Source organism: Pan paniscus, chromosome 15 (assembly GCF_029289425.2).
Source record: "Pan paniscus chromosome 15, NHGRI_mPanPan1-v2.0_pri, whole genome shotgun sequence".
NCBI classification, from domain to species: Eukaryota; Metazoa; Chordata; class Mammalia; order Primates; family Hominidae; genus Pan; species Pan paniscus.
The window spans coordinates 89,999,066-90,018,187 of NC_073264.2; the positions used below are offsets into that span (position 1 = coordinate 89,999,066).

The 19,122-nt window shown below is 36.0% G+C and overlaps 1 protein-coding gene across 6 annotated transcripts in view; it reads left to right on the top strand.

Moving 5' to 3' along the window:
- TTC8 (tetratricopeptide repeat domain 8) overlaps positions 1-19,122 on the top strand; it is a 59,520-nt gene that overhangs the window by 31,448 nt on the left and 8,950 nt on the right. For all 6 annotated transcript variants that reach the window (XM_034937990.3, XM_034937988.3, XM_063596360.1 and 3 more), the window contains 3 exons: positions 3,058-3,143; positions 7,283-7,370; positions 11,312-11,422. In XM_034937990.3, the coding sequence (XP_034793881.1) occupies positions 3,058-3,143; positions 7,283-7,370; positions 11,312-11,422 (285 nt within the window). The remainder of the gene's footprint in view (positions 1-3,057; positions 3,144-7,282; positions 7,371-11,311; positions 11,423-19,122) is intronic.

Below are 19,122 nucleotides of genomic sequence, written 5' to 3' on the forward strand. Positions count from 1 at the left end.
CACATGCTCTTTAATTTCATCATCCTGAAGTTGTTACAACTATAACAACAGTGAAAGGATGACTTTTTTTAAACTTAGATCTGCCAAAATTCCTCCTACTTTTGGACTTTTATAAACTTACTGCTTTAAAAAAAATGGCATTCTGAGCTTTTATTAATATCTAGATATTGGTTTTACTAAATCATCCAAAAATCATTAAAGTCTTATTTATTTTAAAAATTTGGGAATGATTAAAGAAATATAGGTCTGTCACTACTTAAAAATTTTAAGGTTAATAGCTTTTAATTATGAATCTTATTACTATGACAATTTTGTTTGGTTTTTAAGGTGTTGTCAACAGACGTCAGAAACAAAGATTATAATTAATTCAGTCAACAGATAGTTCTTGAGTACCTCTTCTGTGCACAGCAATATTCCAGAACAACAGCAGAGATGTAAAAGAGGATTATCTGTCCTCAGAGAGCTTGCCAGCCACTTAAAATTGTCCCAGATGGGCCAGGAATGGTGGCTCACACCTGTAATCCCAGCACTTTGGGAGGCTGAGGCAGGCGGATCAACTTGAGGTCAAGAGTTCGAGACTAGCCTGGCTAACATGGGGTGAAACCGTGTCTCCACTAAAAACATAAAACATTAGCTGGGCAGGGTGGCACATACCTGTAATCCCAGCTACTCAGGAGGCTGAGGCATGAAGATTGCTTGAGCCTGGGAGGTGGAGGAGTCGAGATTGTGCCACTGCACTCCATCCAGCCTGGGCAACAGAGCAAGACTGTATCAAAAAAGAAAGGAAAGAAATTGTCACAAATGTTTTTCTTTAGTGCCAGTGAGGACAGAAAAACCAAATTCTGTCAAAATATTTAAAGAGGTTTATTCTGAGTCAATATGCGTGACCTCGGTCTGGGGATACACAGTCTCAAAAGGTCCTGAGAAAGTGTGCCCAAGGCAACTGGGTTACAGTTTGGCTTTGTACATTTCAGGAAAGTATGGGAATTGCAGGTAAAATCATAAATCAGTACATGGAAGGTATACAGTGATTGGGCCTGAAAATTCTGTACATCTCGAAGCCATGGCTTACAAGTCATTGGTGGGTTTTAGGGATTCTTTAGTTGGCAATTGGTTGAAAGGTAATCTTTGTCTAAAGACTTGAAGTCAGTACATAAGGATGTTTAAGATCAGGGGGTGTCTGTCATCTCTCTTGTGATGCTATACTAGAGTCAGATTGGAAAATAGTCTGCATTATACCAGGTTAGTTTTAAAAAACTGTTTAATGAGATTTTATGGTTTGTAGGGTCTGCTTAGAAAGGATTTGGGGCAAGAGAAAAAAAGGTCAGAGTTCAGTCCTTAGCAGCCTGAGTCTTCATCATTATAATTTCTTTTTGCCATTTTTATTCTGTATCAATAATTTATATTAATATCCTTAATTGGATTAGCACAAAGATATGGGTTCTCCATAGGACCAGTTGTTTTAGGACCAACTATGCAAGCAAAACCAGCAACCTGTAAGAAGCACTGAATCTAACCTTGGGAAGTTAGAAGACATAAAAAATTTTTGCATGACATCTTTTTCTAAAAAATAGAAGGTCTGTTTATACAAAGCATGAGAAGGACTATGGTCTGTTTGCTGGAAAAAGGTCTTTATAAAGATCAACTTAAAATGTTTAGATATTTACCATGTATGCCTGAATTAAGCTGGCTGAAAATATATTTTTCTAGTATATCTGAAAATAATGCTAATTGTAGTTATACTTTTCTCCTCATTTTTTTTGGTTTCATTTTTATTTCTGGCTGGGGGCAGGGTGGTGGGGGAGAAAAATAAGCATATGAAAGTACTGTGTGGCTTGTTTTTAATTTTCATAGCTTTCAAGTAGAGATGCTGATTTTTCAAGTCCATTAGAGGCTCAGCATGGTGTCACCATTTCTTTATAAGTAGTTTGCATATTTAAAGATCTCCCCTGGAGCAAGAGAAGATGGGGAACACAAGGAAAAATAATTAATTATACAGTAAGATTAAGGAACTCGCATTCATTTCAGAAAAGAGTTGGTATTAAGAAGTGGACAGTAATCTGGGATGTGTTTTGAGGTAATAGAACTGAAAATCTAAGAGGTACTTTAACTGAGCTCTTGGATATCATGATTATGTTAACACTGGCTAAAGAATAAAAAACTTTCAGCCTTGAGAGAAAAATCGTATTACAAAAAATCAGAATTCTCTCTTAACTAGTAGCCCCAGCTTCTATTATTCACATCTTTATCTGAGCTTCAAATTTCTACAAAGACTGATTTGCTTTCCCTTTGTCAAAAATGGTTTCCACTTCCTCTATATAAAATTCTAATTCTTTTTAAGTCACCTCTTGTCTAATCTTGAATAAACAATAGAGGGAACAAACTCGAGGGTATTAAAGATATGGGGTAAACAAATGTAAAATATGAAAACAATTGAAGAGAAGATCTTTTTCAGTTTGCGACAAAGGGCAGTCTGCTCCTTAGAATTTACTGGGATGTAAGATGATGTCAGAAAAGTGAAATGATGGTTGTTAAAGACAACAGTTATCCAAATACTCCAGCTCCTTTCACTCTTCTTCATGATCCCATTTTCCAAGCCTTTTCTCTACCTGCTTACTTAATCTTTATTTCTCTACATCTGTCTTGAAAGTGGGCACTGCCACTGGATCTGGCTTACACACCGAAGACTTGACTGCCACGGAGTTTGGAGGCATTTTGAATCATTATACAGTAGATAAATCAGGGGGAGTGGGTAAAAACTTAGGCATTTTTTAATATCAATTTTGTGTCTTGTATATTAAAATTATATTCAAATATATTATACATCTGCTTCCCTTTGATGAGTGTTTTTATCTCATCTGCTATTAGCCCTCTGGTCTGGAACTGATTAGCGAAAATTGGTGGGGCCATCTGGAAACATGAGCAACTTGAGTTTCTGTCTGATTTCTAATGCACGTTTTGATTGGTGCTAATTATATGGTCTATTTCATTATTTATTTTCCTGACTGCTTATTGTTAGAAAAGAAAATACTAATCTAAAATGAATTGTTTTCAAAGGCTTTGGATCTGGCTGCCCTCTCCACAGAGCATTCTCAGTACAAGGACTGGTGGTGGAAAGTACAGATTGGAAAATGTTACTACAGGTAAATTTCATTATTTGTGAAGGGCTTAGAAGTGGCCACGTATTTTAGGGTCTCAAATCTGATACTTTTTGAGGGGGGGGCAGATTTTCCCATGAAGAAATGAGAACTGTGTCTTTGACTTACTTGATAAAGCATTTACTTAACAATCACAGGGTAGCAATAAGAATTAATACCTTTAGAATAATAAAACTTTTGAGCTGGGAGAGGGAAGCTTTGAGACCATCAGGCCCAACTCTCCTTTTCACATGAGGAAGCTGAGGCCAAGACAGTGGCTGTAATTTGCATCAGGAGCTAGTGAGTAACAGACCAGGGACTAGAACCAAGTCTGCTGATTTCTAGTTCTGTTCTCTTGGTAATCAAATCTTTTTATTTACACTGATGCCTCACATCTGTAAAACACTTCATAGTTAAGAGATACTTTGTTCCTACATTATACCATTTCACTTAAGTCTCACAGAACCTTGGAGGTAGTGGCTATTGTTAGTCCTTTTCCCAGATGAAAAAAATTGAGCCTCACAAAGTTAAAGTGATTTGTCCAAATTCACGTAACCAGTAAGTGGCAGAACAAGAATTTGAGCTCCCTTTCTGACGCCAATTCTCTTGCTGTTTCCACAATTCCATATTGTTTCTGTAGGACCTGAATATTTTTATATTCTCTTAATGTTTCAATGTATTTTAAAGCAAATTAACTGAGAGATCAGAAGAGTCGTAATGAATTTTATGAATATTTATATAGCAACTAGTAAATAAGATCTGAAACTTGTTGCTGATATTGAAATGCATATAGAACATTTGGAAAAATAGAAACAAATGAACAATTCTATTTTTAAGTATAAATATCTTTTATTATTAAAATAGGGTAGACTTCAGTTACTATGAGCACACTTCAATATTTATAAGCTTCAGTTGTCATTCAAGTACTGTGAGAAAAAAGAAGACTATAAATGGTATAAAAAGCATGTTTATTGTTCTGCCGTTGAAATTAAGACTACTTTCCATTTAGATATTTCACATAAAACTCTAAAGTGTTTTTTCCTGCTGCTAGATGGAGAAAGTGTTTTCTGCTAAAAGGTAATTTTAGACCATTATATCATTAAACTCTTATGAATGTAATTCCTGGAGACAGTCTTGAAATCTTGAGCTGCCAAGCAAAACCTTCAGAAATGCTTGATAATTAAAGGAAAGCAAAACTCTGATTCCTTTTGCCATCCATATATGATGGCATTTAAATGAGTGTACCTTGTCATATTAAATTATCCTTCTTTTCTGTTCTTTAATACCTGCCCATCTTTATGACATATTCAGTATTCTTTCATTTATACATTCATTCATTCACTCAGTAAAATATTTAATGGGCAGCTACTCTGCCAGGAACTGGGAGTACAAAAGATTAGATTGTCCCTTCTTTCAAGTGGTTTACAATAGAATGGAGGAGAGAGGACAGTAAATAATTACGGGTTAAGTATTTCTTATCTGAAATGCTTGGGAACAGAAGTGTTTCAGATTTTGCAATATTTGAATATATTTAACGAGATATCTTGGGGATGGGACCCAGGTTTAAAGATGAAATTCATATATGTTTCATATAAACCTTATACACATAGCCTGAAGGTAATTTTGTATAATATTTTATTTTATTATATTTTTTAGAGATGGGATCTTGCTCTTTCACCCAGGCTGGAGTGTAGTTATATGATTGTGGCTCACTGCAGCCTCAATCTCCTGGGCTTAAGCCATCCTGCTTCAGTCTCCCAAGCTGGGATTACAGGCACATGCCACCATGCCCGGCTAATTTTTTAAAGCTTTCTTTTTTATAGAGACAGGTTCTTGCTATGTTGCCCAAGGTGGTCTTGAACCCCTGGACTCATACCATCCTCCCGCCTTGGCATCCTAAGGTGCTGGGATTATAGGCATTAGCCACTGAATCCTGCCATACTCCCATTATTATGTCCTTTTCAATGAAACCAAATTCAGCATTCCCTAACATGCTGTTTACTTTACTGCCTATGTACTTACGTTCATGGTTTAATTTTATTTTGGAAATGTTGCTCTTCCCTCCACATCTGGCTGTTGAAATCTTGCCTGTTTGCTATCTCCCTGAACCTCCTCTGTGCTCTCAAAGCACTTTTTTCCTGATTGACCATAATATGATTACATTTATTTGTGAACATGTTTTGTTTCATTCTTTGATTATCATTGCTTTAAGGACATGGTTGTTACCTTCTTCATTTTTCATCTCCTTACCATCACGAAATAAGCACGCAGTTGACACTTTACAGTTTTGTTAAATTTAAGTTGGAGAGAAAAAGTTGGCAGCTGGACTCTGACTCTTTGATACTGGCCGGTGTTTATAAACTTGACTGATGTTTTATGCCTTGACTTTCTTTGAACATGGCATGTTCCATTTTCTTTGCACAAGAATTCATGTGGTGGATTCCTTTTTGATAGTATTAGATTAAGTTCTCTCTTAAGGCTGTAGTAATAAAGAACATGGTTCTTTGGCTTTCATGCAGTGTAATATTTCTGATTATATTTTTATTTTTAAAATTTATCTATCTCCATTGTTTTTAAAATAGTCTATTTCTGTTTTCATATTCTTGTTTTATATGTATCTTTTTATTGTAATCCCTTTTAAATCATTTTTGGAAAGAAACAAGTTAGATAAAAATACACAGACTCACATGGATAATTTAAATTCATGGAATTTAGTGACTGTATTTCAGTCACGTGTTTAAGACTTGCATGCATGGCCAGGTGCGGTGGCTCATGCCTGTAATCCCAGCACTTTGGGAGGCCAAGGTGGGAGGATAGCTTGAGCCCAGGAGTTGGCAGCCAGCCTTGGCAACAAGGTGAGATCCTGTCTTTACCAAAACAAAATAGAAAAGTTAGCCGGGCATAGTGGTACATGTCAGTAATCCCAGCTACTTGGGAGGCTAAGACAGAGGATTGCTTGAGCCCCAGAGGGCAAGGCTGCGGTGAGCTGTGATCCCACCATTGCCCTCCAGCCTGGGCGACAGAGACTCTATCTCAAAAGAAAGAAAAAGATTTGCATGTTCAGTTGATGTTGTGTACATATATATGTTGTTTTTCAGAACTTTAGAGTTCTTTGATAACATTTTATAAATACTCCCTGTGAAACTGTGGGACCTTTGAAGAGGTAGGGGCTTCTGCCATGTCCCACATCTTCTCACTTTAGCCTTTAACCACTTTAATCCCAAGGCCTCCAATAGCTATTTGGGCATCAGCCACACCAATGCTTAAGGTTTAAGGTTATGAAAAATGATCAAAGGTCTTCTTTCAAGCCTTTAAATGAAAGTAGCACAATGGAGCATACTGTATATCATTTTGATTTGATTTCACAAAATAAAACATTATCGTATCTGAGTAGCTCTCAGATAGCTAAAAAATGAGTGGTTATGAGTAAGCCTAACAGGTCTATTAAGGACATGAATGAATAGACCTGTTGAAAGTTGTGTGTGTTTTAATGATTGAATTAGTGGCAACAGATTCTTTCCTGGGTGTAAGAGGTAGGCACTACTTACATCAGGACAGTCATATTTAGGCAAGGAGCAAATCTCAGATTCATAGACTAGGACAATCAGTATCAGATATCTAATAAGGGAAAGCAAGATTTCTAGAATAATAAAATGGTATAACTATATTACCCAAGTGCTAATTATTACTTACATCAGAATAGCTTTTAAAGATAGCTTTTTAAAATGTGCTTTTGTCTCAGAGCAGAAGAGATTTTCAAATAAATGTCATCCTTCAGCTCTTCCAGTAATATGGAGACTCTAAGCATTTATTCAGGTCACTTGCCATATGTCCAGCTGATCATAAGCTCTTTGGGTGGTGAACTGATGTGACCTGGCTTACTAGAAGCTATTATCTTAGTCCTGCTGTGACTAGGCTTCAGACAGACTCTTTACATACCATTTGGGGGTTAGAAGCCAGTGAATATGGGAGATAGGCAACTTATTGCTAAGCTGTATAAATAAACATGTTAATTTATGTGTATGTGCAACATTACCTTCCTTGGTATGTGCTTCCTCTTATAATTTGTCTCTATTCATCCTCAGGGTATGATGTAGTGTTTATTTTTAAGTTGAATGTCTAATTCTTAAAATTGCTATTTGTAGGTTGGGAATGTATCGTGAAGCAGAAAAACAGTTTAAATCAGCCCTGAAGCAGCAGGAAATGGTAGATACATTTCTGTACTTGGCAAAAGTAAGTAAATCTTAATTTGAGTGAAATCTGCCTTCTCAGAATAAATGTTTAAATTCTGGCCATTGCATGGGGAGAGTAAACAGCTTCTTCAGGAATATTTGGCAAGTTACTATGTTTAGATTTAACTTGTTTTTCTTTACAGCAAGGGAAAAAATGAGAACATATAGAGGGTAACTGTCTCATAAGAAATTGATTGCCATGAAAAATAAGAAGACCCATTTGAAAGATTACCCATTAGGACAGGAGAAAATACCATAGGCTCACTACTCGCATAGGTAACAGGCCCTAATGAGGCCTTATTTTCTACAGTACCTTTGTATCCCACTTGGGCAGGTAGTAGAGAACAGGGACTGTGTTTACTTAGGTTCCTAGTTACTCGGCTGAGGCATAATAATAAAAATAATACTTCACCTTTATTGATCACCTACTCAGTGTAAAACATTTTATCATGTTCATTATATATACAGTTTAACCCTCATGATAACCCTGCAAAGGTGAGTTTTATCATTTCCTTTATACTCTTAAGGAAAATTAAATTTAAAGAGGGGTAAGTTTTTCAGGGTCCCTTGGTGGTTAGGAGTTAGCATTCAGATCCAGGTCTTTCTGACTCCAGACCTAGTCACTGCTGCAGTGCCACCTGCAGCCACAGCAGAAATGATGGGGCCACCTAGAATTTTCTTTCTTTCATTTTTTTTTTTTTTTTGAGATGGAGTCTTGCTCTGTTGCCCAGGCTGGAGTGCAGTGGCATGATCTCAGCTCACTACAACCTCTGCCTCCTAGATTCGAGTGATTCTCCTGTCTCAGCCTCCCAAGTAGCTGGGATTACAGATGCACACCACCATGCCTAGCTAATTTTTGTATTTTTAGTAGAGATGGGGTTTCACCATGTTGGCCAGGCTGGTCTTGAGCTGCCGGCCTCAAGTGATCCTCCCGCCTCAGCCTCCTTAAAGTGCTGGGGTTACAGGTGGGAGCCACCATGCCTGGCCAGAATTTTCAATAGTGGAGTAAAGTTACTTCTTGACCCTCACCAAGGCTACTTTGAAAGAAAAACACAAGTGGTGGTGATGACATGATTTTGCTTTATCTGTTAGAGTTTCTTAAATTAAAAAATGTGGTAAAGGAGATTCAAAAGAAGATGAGATATAAAAGGAAGTGCTACTAGTTCCTAAATATGGGAATAAAAATTAACATATGAAAAAGAAGCAAAATGAAAGTTATATAAATTTACTGTGCTAGTCTTAGTATGTTTTAATGACTTTCAAAAATGTTTGAAACTATCTGGTATCTAACTTTATCTTCTATATGTGATATATTCAACTTAAACAATTTTTTTTTTTCTGAGTAGGGGTGTCACTCTGTCACCCAGGCTGGAGTGCACTGCCATTATCACGGCTCACTGCAGCCTTGACTTCCCAGGCTCAGGCGATCCTCTCCTCTCAGCCTCCTGAGTAGCTGGGACCACAGGCCACCATGCCTGGATAATTTTTTTTTTTTTTTTTTTGGTAGAGATGGATTCTTGCTGTGTTGACAGGCTGGTCTCAAACTCCTGGCCTCAAGCGATCCTCTGGCCTCAGCCTACCAAAGTGCTAGGATTACAGGTGTGAGCCATCATGCCCAGCTTACGCTTAAAGTCTTAAAGAAGTTTCTGTGCATCATAGTAAACTTTTTGGAAAGAGCTTGAAATTAAGGCTCAAGTCACACTATTTGACTATCATCTTAATTGATAATCACTATATTGTTGAAAAAATATGCTTTTTATTTAACTCTTGTTAAATACATGGCTTCACCTGTTTTTCCATAAATTGATTTGTTTATTATTCCCTACACAACTATATAGAGGTAGAATATACAGTTTTTCTTTAATGTATGACTGGATGGTTATTATGTAATAGAGATCAAGCAGATTTTTGTTCTATCACAATGACACATGCATGCATATGTTCATTGCAGCACTATTCACAGTAGCAAAGACATGGAATTAACCTAAATGCCCATCAGTGGTAGACCAGATAATGAAAATGTGGTACATATACACTATGGAATACTATGCAGCCATAAAAAAGAATGAGAGCATGTCCTTTGCAGGAACATGGATGGAGCTGGAGGCCATTATCCTCAGCAAACTAACGCAGGAACAGAAAACCACATACCTCATGTTCTCACTATAAGTGGGAGCTAACTGATGAGAACACATGGACACATAGAGGGGAGCAGCAGACACTGGGGCCTCCGAGAGGGTGTAAGGAGGGAGAGGAGCAGAAAAAATAACTAATAGGTAGTAGGCTTAATTCCTGGGTGATGAAATAATCTGTACAACAAACTCCCCATGATATGAGTTTACCTATATAACAAACCTGCACATGTACCCTGGTGGCTCATGCCTGTAATCCCAGCACTTTGGGAGGCTGAGGCTGGAGGATTGCTTGAGTCCTGGAGTTCGAGACCAGTCTGGACAACATAGTGAGACTCATCTCTAAAAAAATATATATATATGAAATTCAATACATATTTAATTTATATAAAAATATATAAGATTATATAATTATAAATATATAAAAATAATATAAATATATAATCATATATAATATAAATATATTATATAATAAATATATAATATAATATAAATATAATAACTATATAGCATGTTTGTTATAATGTATACTATGTAGTAATATAATATAAATATTTTTATAAAATATATATTTACATATGTTGTATATGTGTAAAGGAAAGAGATCAAGCAGATTTTAGGAACATTGCTTTTTAAAGTTCTTAATTGTTAATTTAAAAATTAAACCTTTTAGATTATGTAAATACTAATTATATATTATTTGTTATATTTTTAAAATATAGAACTTGTACAGTCAATAGTGTATAAGGTAAAAACTGAAAAGTTATTATCCATACCTCTCTCTCTCATCTCAAACTTTAATGATAAATACTTTAGTTTTCTATTGTATTCCTTTGGATTTTTTCTCAAAGCACACCCTTACTGTTTAGAAAGTGGATCCGAAAATCATGGAAAAAAAGTGTCATAATCTTATGTTGCCATACATAAAATAATAATACTGTTTTAGAAATTCCTATTAAGTATATGGTTTACTCATGCTAATGTTCTAATTGCTAATGAAGTGGAAGCCATTAAGTGCTAACTTGCTTTACTCCCTGACCTCACAAACCTGTGTCCTCTCTTGTTTTGGAAAGGCCTGTCCACTGCCTATCTCTCTCAGGCCTTGTTCCATGGGTCATCTCCTCTTTATTCAGCATCTTTAACCTCAGTCGCCTAATTGGTTTCTTAATGCCAGCCTATAGACATAATCATACCTGTTCTATCCTAAAAAGATTTTCCCTTGATTCTTTCTTGTCTAGTTACTATTGCCAGTCTCTGGCAATAGTAAACTCACAGTAGGCATTTGTTAGAGAATAAATGAATGAATGCTTTATGTATAACATGTGGAGATAAAACTATAATGTCATTATTGAAAATTAATCCTGCACATTTTTGAAGATTCTTTCTTCTTCTTCTTTTTTTTTTTTTTTTTTGAAGACAGGGTTTCACTCTGTTGCCCAGGCTGGAGTGCAGTGCGATCACAGCTCACTGCGGCCTTGACCTCCCAGGCTCTAGTGATCCTCCCATCTCAGCCTCCCAAGTAGCTGGAACTACAGGCACATGCCAGCATGCCCAGCTAATTTTTGTATTTTTTGTAGAGATGGGGTTTCACTGTGTTGCCCAGGCTGGTCTCGAACTCCTGGTCTCAAGTGGTCCACCCACCTCAGCCTCCCAAAATGCTGGGAATACAGGTGTGAGCCACCACACCTGGCTAAAAATTCTTTACTGTAATATCTAGGAGATAATTTGTTACTAATCAATAATTATAAATGTCATAACAAATATTAATTTTAAGAACCTATACTTTTATTGAAATGTATCTTGTTTTTAGGTTTATGTCTCATTGGATCAACCTGTGACTGCTTTAAATCTTTTCAAACAAGGCTTAGATAAGTTTCCAGGAGAAGTAACCCTGCTCTGTGGAATTGCAAGAATCTATGAGGTAATTCATGTTATTATTTTTTTTTTTTATTGATACACAATAGTTTTACATATTTTTGTGGTACATATGCTATTTTAATTCCTGTATACAATGTGTAATGATCAAATCAGGGTAATTGAGTTATCTATCACCTCAAACATTTATCTTTTCTTTGTTTTGGGAACATTACAATTCTTTCCTAGCTATTTTGAAATATACAATAAATTATTGTTAACCATAATTTCCCTACTGTACTATCAAATAGAACTTATTCTTTCTGTCTAAATATTTTTGTACCCCTTAACCAACTTCTCTTCACCCTCCAGTCTCCCCACACCCTTCCTAGCCTCTGGTAACCATAATTTTACCTTTTACCTCCGTTAGATCCACTTTTTTAGCTACTGCATGAGTGAGAACATGCGGCACTTTTCTTTCTGTGCCTGGCTTATTTCACTTAACATAATGACTTCCAATTCATTCATGTTCCTACAAATGACAGGATTTCATCCTTTTTTATGGCTCAATATTGCTTTATTGTGTCTATATACCACATTTTCTTTATCCATTCATCCACTGATGGACACTCAGGTTGATTCCACATCTTGGCTATTGTGAATAATGCCACAATAAACATGGGATATCTCTTTGATATACAGATTTCCTTTCTTTTGGGTATATATTCAGCAGTGGGATTGCTGGATCGTATGGTAGGTCTATTTTGAGTTTTTTTGTGGAACCTCCATACTGTTTTCCATAACAACTATACTACTTTGCATTCCCATCAACAGTGTATGAGCATTCATTCCCCTGCCTTCACATCCTTGCCAGCATTTGTTATTTTTTTTGTCTTTTTGATGATAGCCATTCTAACTGGGGTGAGATGATATTTCACTGTGGTTTTGATTTACACTTCCCTGATGATTAGTAATGTTGAGCATGTGTTCATATACCTGTTGGCCATTTGTATGTCTTCTTTTGAGAAATGTCTATTCAAGTCTTTTGTCCATATTTAAATTGGATTGCTTGTTTTCTTGTTGAGTTATTTGAGTTCTATATTCTGATAATTAATCCTTTCTTGGATGGTGTATTAGGTGATTCTTGCATTGCTATAACATTGGTATAAGAATGGACAAACAATCCACTGGAACAGAATAGAAAGCCCCAAAATGTATCTTCCACAAATGGACAAAAATTGATACTGACATTACATTCCATTCTCTCTCTCTCTCTCTCCATATATATATATATATATATATATATATATATATATATATATATATATATATTTAGAGATGGGTTCTCACTCTGTTGCCCAGGCTGGATCGCAGTGGCGTAATCATAACTCACTGCAGCCTCCAAATTCCTAGGCTCCAGTGATCCTACGTCAGCCTCCTGGGTAGCTGGGACTACAGGCTTGTGCCCCCATGTCCAGCTAATTTTTTTTACTTTTTGCAGAAATGGGATCTTACTTTGTTGATCAGGCTGGTCTCGAACTTCTGGCATCAGGCTTATAAATTTTAGAGTCATGTCGTCAAATTCTATGAAAAGTCCCATTGAGATATCTTCCCTGCTATCTAATTATTGTAGTTTTACAATAATTCATGATATCAGGTTGGGCAAATTCTACCACCTTTTTCTTCTTGTTTACAGTTGGTTTTCCTGGCCCTTTGCTCTTCCATATTTATTGTAGGATTGGCCTATCAAGAGCCATAAAAATCCCTGGAAGCATATTGATTGGAATTACATTGAGTGTGTGAATGATGGGGAGTGGGTGGGTGGGCCGCCTTTCTTCCCATTCTCCATCAAGATATAACTCTCCATTTACCTAGGTCTTTTTTTGTTCTTCAGCAAATATTTTGTAATTATCTCCAGAAAGATGGTGTGTTGAGGGTCCCCCAAACCACGCTGAGATTCAGTGATTTACTGGGACTCATAGCACTCAGCCGGCAGTTGTACTCACTGCTATGATTTATTTCAGCAAAAGGATACAAAGCAAAATTAGTAAAAGGAAACAGCTCTTGGGGCAAAGTTCAGAGGAAACCAGGTACAAGCTTCCAAGGGCTCCCTCCCAGTGGAGTCACACAGGACACACTTAATTCTTCCAGCAGCAAGTTGTGACAACTCATGAGAAGTGATGTCTACCAGGGAAGCTCATTAGAGACTCTGTATCCATGGTTACTATTGGGTGCTGGTCATATAATCACACACTGTTTATCACACAGCAAAGACTCCCAGAAGTAAACAGGCATTCAGCACAAACCACACTGTTTACGCAAACAGGTTAGGTGTAGCAAGCTACGCTTATCATTTGGGGAAATTTCATATCAATGTAGAGAACCAGCCAAATTCCCAGATACAGGCCTTTCTAAGAATAGTGGTCTCAGGCCTGCTATGTTAACTTTTTTCTATGCAGGTGTATTCCTACGTATAAGTATGAATGGAATCCTTAATTTTTTCTCTTCTATTTTCTATTTGATTACTTCTGGCAGATAGGAATGTATTACTTTTTAAAACTTTTTTTGATACTAGCAACTCTTTAAATTGTAAGATCTTGTTCATAGGTCCTCTTGGATATTCTAAGTAAATAAAACAATCATCATTTGCAAATACAGATGGTTTCATCTCTTCCTTTCAATTATTTTACCACTTTTAAAAATATGTCTTACTGCTTAGGGCTTCCAATATAATATTGAACAGACATATCTCTGTTTTCTTGAAATTCCTTGAAAATGCTAGGTATGATATTTTGAAATCATTTTGTTAGAAAAGAATGGAATATATTAATAGCTTCTATACCTAGGTGATAGTATATGAATTTTTTTTATACTTTCTGTATTTTCTAGATTTTCCATAATAAACATGTATTACTTTCAAAATAAAAGTATTTTAACATTGTCTAGAAAAACTATGATTTCCTTTTGAAATGTAATTTTTATAAATGTATAAATAGAAGCCTTTGATCAATCAATGAAAATATTCTGGACTCTAAATTGAGTATGAATAAAACTTTGACCAACAACCTTAACTAGTGGAATTCATGCTTGTTCCGATGGTGACTATGCCAGTGCAGTTGGAGCTCTGACCTTTAGGCCCTTGCCTTCTGCTCATTTCAGCCCTTTTGCCCTTCTCTTCTTAGACAGGAAGTGCTAGCAGAAAGAGCTAGAGAACTATCACATCTTTATTGCATGGTTGCTGGTGGGGAGAATTCCTTCCAAGCCTCTGTTACAGTCACTGTTGCTGTGGCTGTGATACGGAGTAGCTCTGGAGTGGATTCCTTTTCTCAACCTTTCCCTGCTCTAAGTTGACTGTATACTTGAAGGAAGAAAGGAGTGGAGAGGAAAGCATCTTAGCTGTAGGGACAATCATGCACAAATAGAGTGATCAAGGACTAAGCACAGACTTGAAATAGTTGGTGGCAGTATTTCTGTCTTTTGCCTTCAATTTGCATAGCTAATTTCCGTTATGTAAAGGTTTACCACACCAAAGTCAGATTTCCAGTGTATTCTTTTTCTCTTCATGTGACAATAGATGTCCAGTTAATCAGTAAATTGGTTTTAGCACCGCAGCCTGCACTGTGTGTGCCTTTAGGGTTTTTGTTACATACATCATGCTTGGCCCTGGCTGGAGGGATTCCATTCCTTTATGTTCTCTTCTTTTTTCTATCTTTCATTGTTGAAGATATCTTTTAAATATTGTCTATTTTAGGATGAATATGTTGAACTGCTTATTGTTCATTGTTTAAAATGATTTATCCTTGCCAGGTTTCTTTGTTGGTGGTTTCAGTTTTTCTTGAGGTATTTTGTTTATTCATTTCAAAGACAGGTCTTAATTTTAGCCATTCTTTGTTGAAAGGCATTTGCAATTAAAAACCTTACCCTGGAAATGTTATTCTAGGGGTCTTCAAACTTTACTGTGTATGAAATTACCTTGGGAGTGGATGGGAAGTATGACCCATCCTCTTCCTCCGAATCAGAAGTCCTGGAAGGTGGGACTCAGGCATCTGGATTTTTAGCAAGCCCACTAGGTGATTGATTTTGTTGCAGAACAAAATTTGAAAACTACTGCAGCGTTCATTTTCTGCAGTTATTTAATTTTATTTTAATCCCAGAACTTTGGGATGCAGAGGTGGGCAGATCACCTGAGGTCTGGAGTTCGAGACCAGCCTGACCAATATGGAGAAACCTTGTCTCTACTAAAAATACAAAATTAGCCTGGCTTGGTGGCGCATGCCTGTAATCCTAGCTACTCAGGAGGCTGAGGCAGGAGAATTGATTGAACCCAGGAGGCAGAGGTTGCGGTAAGCCAAGATTGTGCCATTGCACTCCAGTCTGGGCAACAAGAGTGAAACTCCATCTCAAAAATAAAAATAATAATAATAATAATTTAAAAATCTAATTATAGATTTTGTGTCTACATTTTGTGAATTGGATCAAAAATAACCACTAAAAATCACTTGATACCAAATTTATTATATACTTGAAATGGCATTTATATACTTGAAAATGTAATTTTAAGTCTACATTAATAAAATCTATTCTAGAACTAGTAAAATTTAAACAAATCTGATAAAGGAATAAAGAAACAAAATAGAGTCAATGTGTGTTCATATATATGAAAATTTAAGATGTGATAAAGATAGCCTATTAAGCCAATTGCATTACTTGGTTATTTAATAAATAGTTTAAAAATAGAGCTGGATGAGTAATGATTTATACTATTAATTACTGCCAGATTTAAAACTTTAAAAATTTAAAACTTCAAAAAATGATACCCTGAAAGTTCCAGAAGAAAACACAGATGAATTATATGTATAAATTGGAATGAGGAAGATTTTTCTAATCATGACACAAAGTCAGAAAGCCATAATAGCAAAGATTGATAAATTTGAGAATGTAAAAGTTAAATTTTCTAAGTGGCAAAAACAAAAAATAGAAACCAAACCCATATACAACAAAGCAAAAGATAAAAATATCAAACAGGGAAAATAGTTGGCATACCTGGGACAGACAAAAGACTGCTTTTGATTTCCTCGAACTACACATTGCTTAAAAATTGCTGAAAATGGGAGATTTAAACACACACACACACGCACACGCACACACAAATTCTCATCTATTTAGTCAAGAATGTAAACATGGAAACGAGGTATTTCCATGTCATGGTGTGGCTTTTCCTTAGGCTCTTGTTTCCTTTCAGCCTACACAGTGGCCATTGACCCTCTCCATGAAAGTAAAATCACCACAGAGATGAGACAACAACCAAGTTCCAGCTGCATTGACTATACCGCCCCCTTTAGTACTTAGGGCTTGGTGACACCTATTTGGAAGAACTTAATTAAGCCATCTATACTTTTCCTCTGAAGAGAATGTTTATAAACACTGAGCCTTCCTGTGTTTTTGAACTATGGTCAACATCAACACGGGCTCTTTTCATCTGGAATAGAACACAGTCAGTGCCCAGGGATTCTTGAGCCACACCTCAGCCTCCAGCTCTCCTGTGTCCAGGAGGGCAGTGTTCCACCCAAGACTCCCATACACACAATCGTGGAGGGACAAAAGATAGGATAGGATAGAAGAACAGACAAAAAATATGAATTGGCAGTTCACTGAAAGAGAAATATAAATAATATCTGATGTGTTAAATGCCTAACCTCTGTCATAATTAAAGATATAAAAAACTAAAACAACAGTGATAAGCCATTTTTCACTCAATCAGATCAGCAAAGATGAAGAAGTTCTATGTTATCTAGGGTTGCCAAGGGTGTAGAGAAACAAGCTCCATGTATGAACATTTGGAAGTTGTTTGCAATTATTGATGATATTTTAAAATGTGCATGCTCTTTGACCTGGCCATATTACTTCTAGGAATTTTCCTTAAGGATATTTTCATACAAGTGCACAAAGATCTGTGCAATGATGTTTTTATAGCATGTTTTTTGGTTAAAAAAAGGAAACATATGCTTGAACAAAAAGGGACTGGTTTAATAAATTATGGTCTCTGTATTGATGGAACACTATGCAGAAGTATTATTTAAAAATATGAAGTAAAGCTTTTGGTTTTGATATGGAAAGAGTCAAGACACTGAGAGTGAAAAAATAAACTGTATATTAGAATGTATAGAATGATTCTGTTTATGGTTAAAATATGCACACCCATATGTATGCTTATGTATGAACAAAATTTCCTGAACAATACTCAAGAAGCTATTAACAGAGCCTCTGCCTACTGCAATTTGGGGATGGGGCATTTACTTTTAATTTTGTACCGTTTTGTAAGGTTTACATTTATTTAGTATAAGCACGTATTTTATAAGTTTATAAAACTTAATTGAAGACCTACATACGAGGTTGTCAGTACAATAGGTGTTTCAGTCCAAAATTCCTCGAGATTACATAAATTAATTTCTGTGTCCATTAATTAAGTATACAAGTATTCAAAAGTAATTTTATAGAACCCAAAGTCTTGAACCAACTGGCTTACTGAGGCTTGAGCCTTCTTTGCGTTGGGCATTGCCACCTTTGGAAGCTGTAACACTGAAGCCTAGCACTGTGGGATGCTGTTGGCTTTGAAAAAGAATTTCAAACATAAAGCACATGAAGAAATATATATAAAGCATAGATTTGGGTCAACTGTTGAATGTTTTGTTAGGGTTTTACGGGACTGATAAGTTACATCCCTGTTCTCCATGTTGAGAACCAACTGAGAGAGAGAGATACAAGATTTCGACAAATAGAGGTCAAACCATTAGCTTGATTACAGATAAAAGCAGAAGTGGAGCTTTTGGCTTTAGACCTATGCTCAAAAGGACTTAACAACCTTCTCTCTCTGGGTTAAACAGACTAATCTACCCTGTCACAAACATAGTTGTACAACCTACAGACTTTCTCCACTCAGAAGAGCTTATTATTCTTCATAAAAATGTTATGTATGTGAACATGTAATAGGTTTATTGTGTGTTATTTAGAATGAATTAATAAGTAAATGTTTAAAGATAGCTCAGTTGCAATTTCTAATATTAATCTATATAACTTACATAAACAAAACTTCTTCTCAGCAATTTTTAACAGTTTAAAAGGAATCTTAGACCAAAACGTTTGAGAACCTCTGTTCTAATGGAAACATGGGAAGCTAAGAACATTTTTTGGAGTTGTTTAATTCTTGTTTATTAATTTTTCAGTTTCTAGAACACTAAATTTTGTGCTAAGAAATGGCACATACGATCTTGCTCTAAAGGAATTTACCATATTTCATGGACTCTAAAAAGACATTTTTTTTCACATTTTAACATCTCTGAACTTGAGATACATCTTAAAATGGATAGCATCTTTTTATGGCCAAGTGGCAGTTGCCATGTAGTTGTCATAGTCTGTTTATATGGAAACTTGGGTAATTACTCTTGGGAGCATGGTGAACCTGGTAACTATTACTGGTTGTTGCCTGAAAGCTTTTGTTGACACCTGCTGGTAAGATCAAGAAAATCAAGAAAACACAGGTATCAGCATAGCAGAATGACTGTCCATAGGTTGGAAGAAAATCTTGGAGACAATAGTGGAGCACTTTTAAGAAATATTAAAAGTGGATTTTAAATGTTCTTACCACAAAGTATGCAAAAGAGTGATCTGTGACGCAATCTGTGTATGAGTATGTCTAAATATCAGTGAGGATCAAATAAAAATTCTGTTTAAAAAAAGCACTGCATGGTGCTTCTTACAATCAGTAGA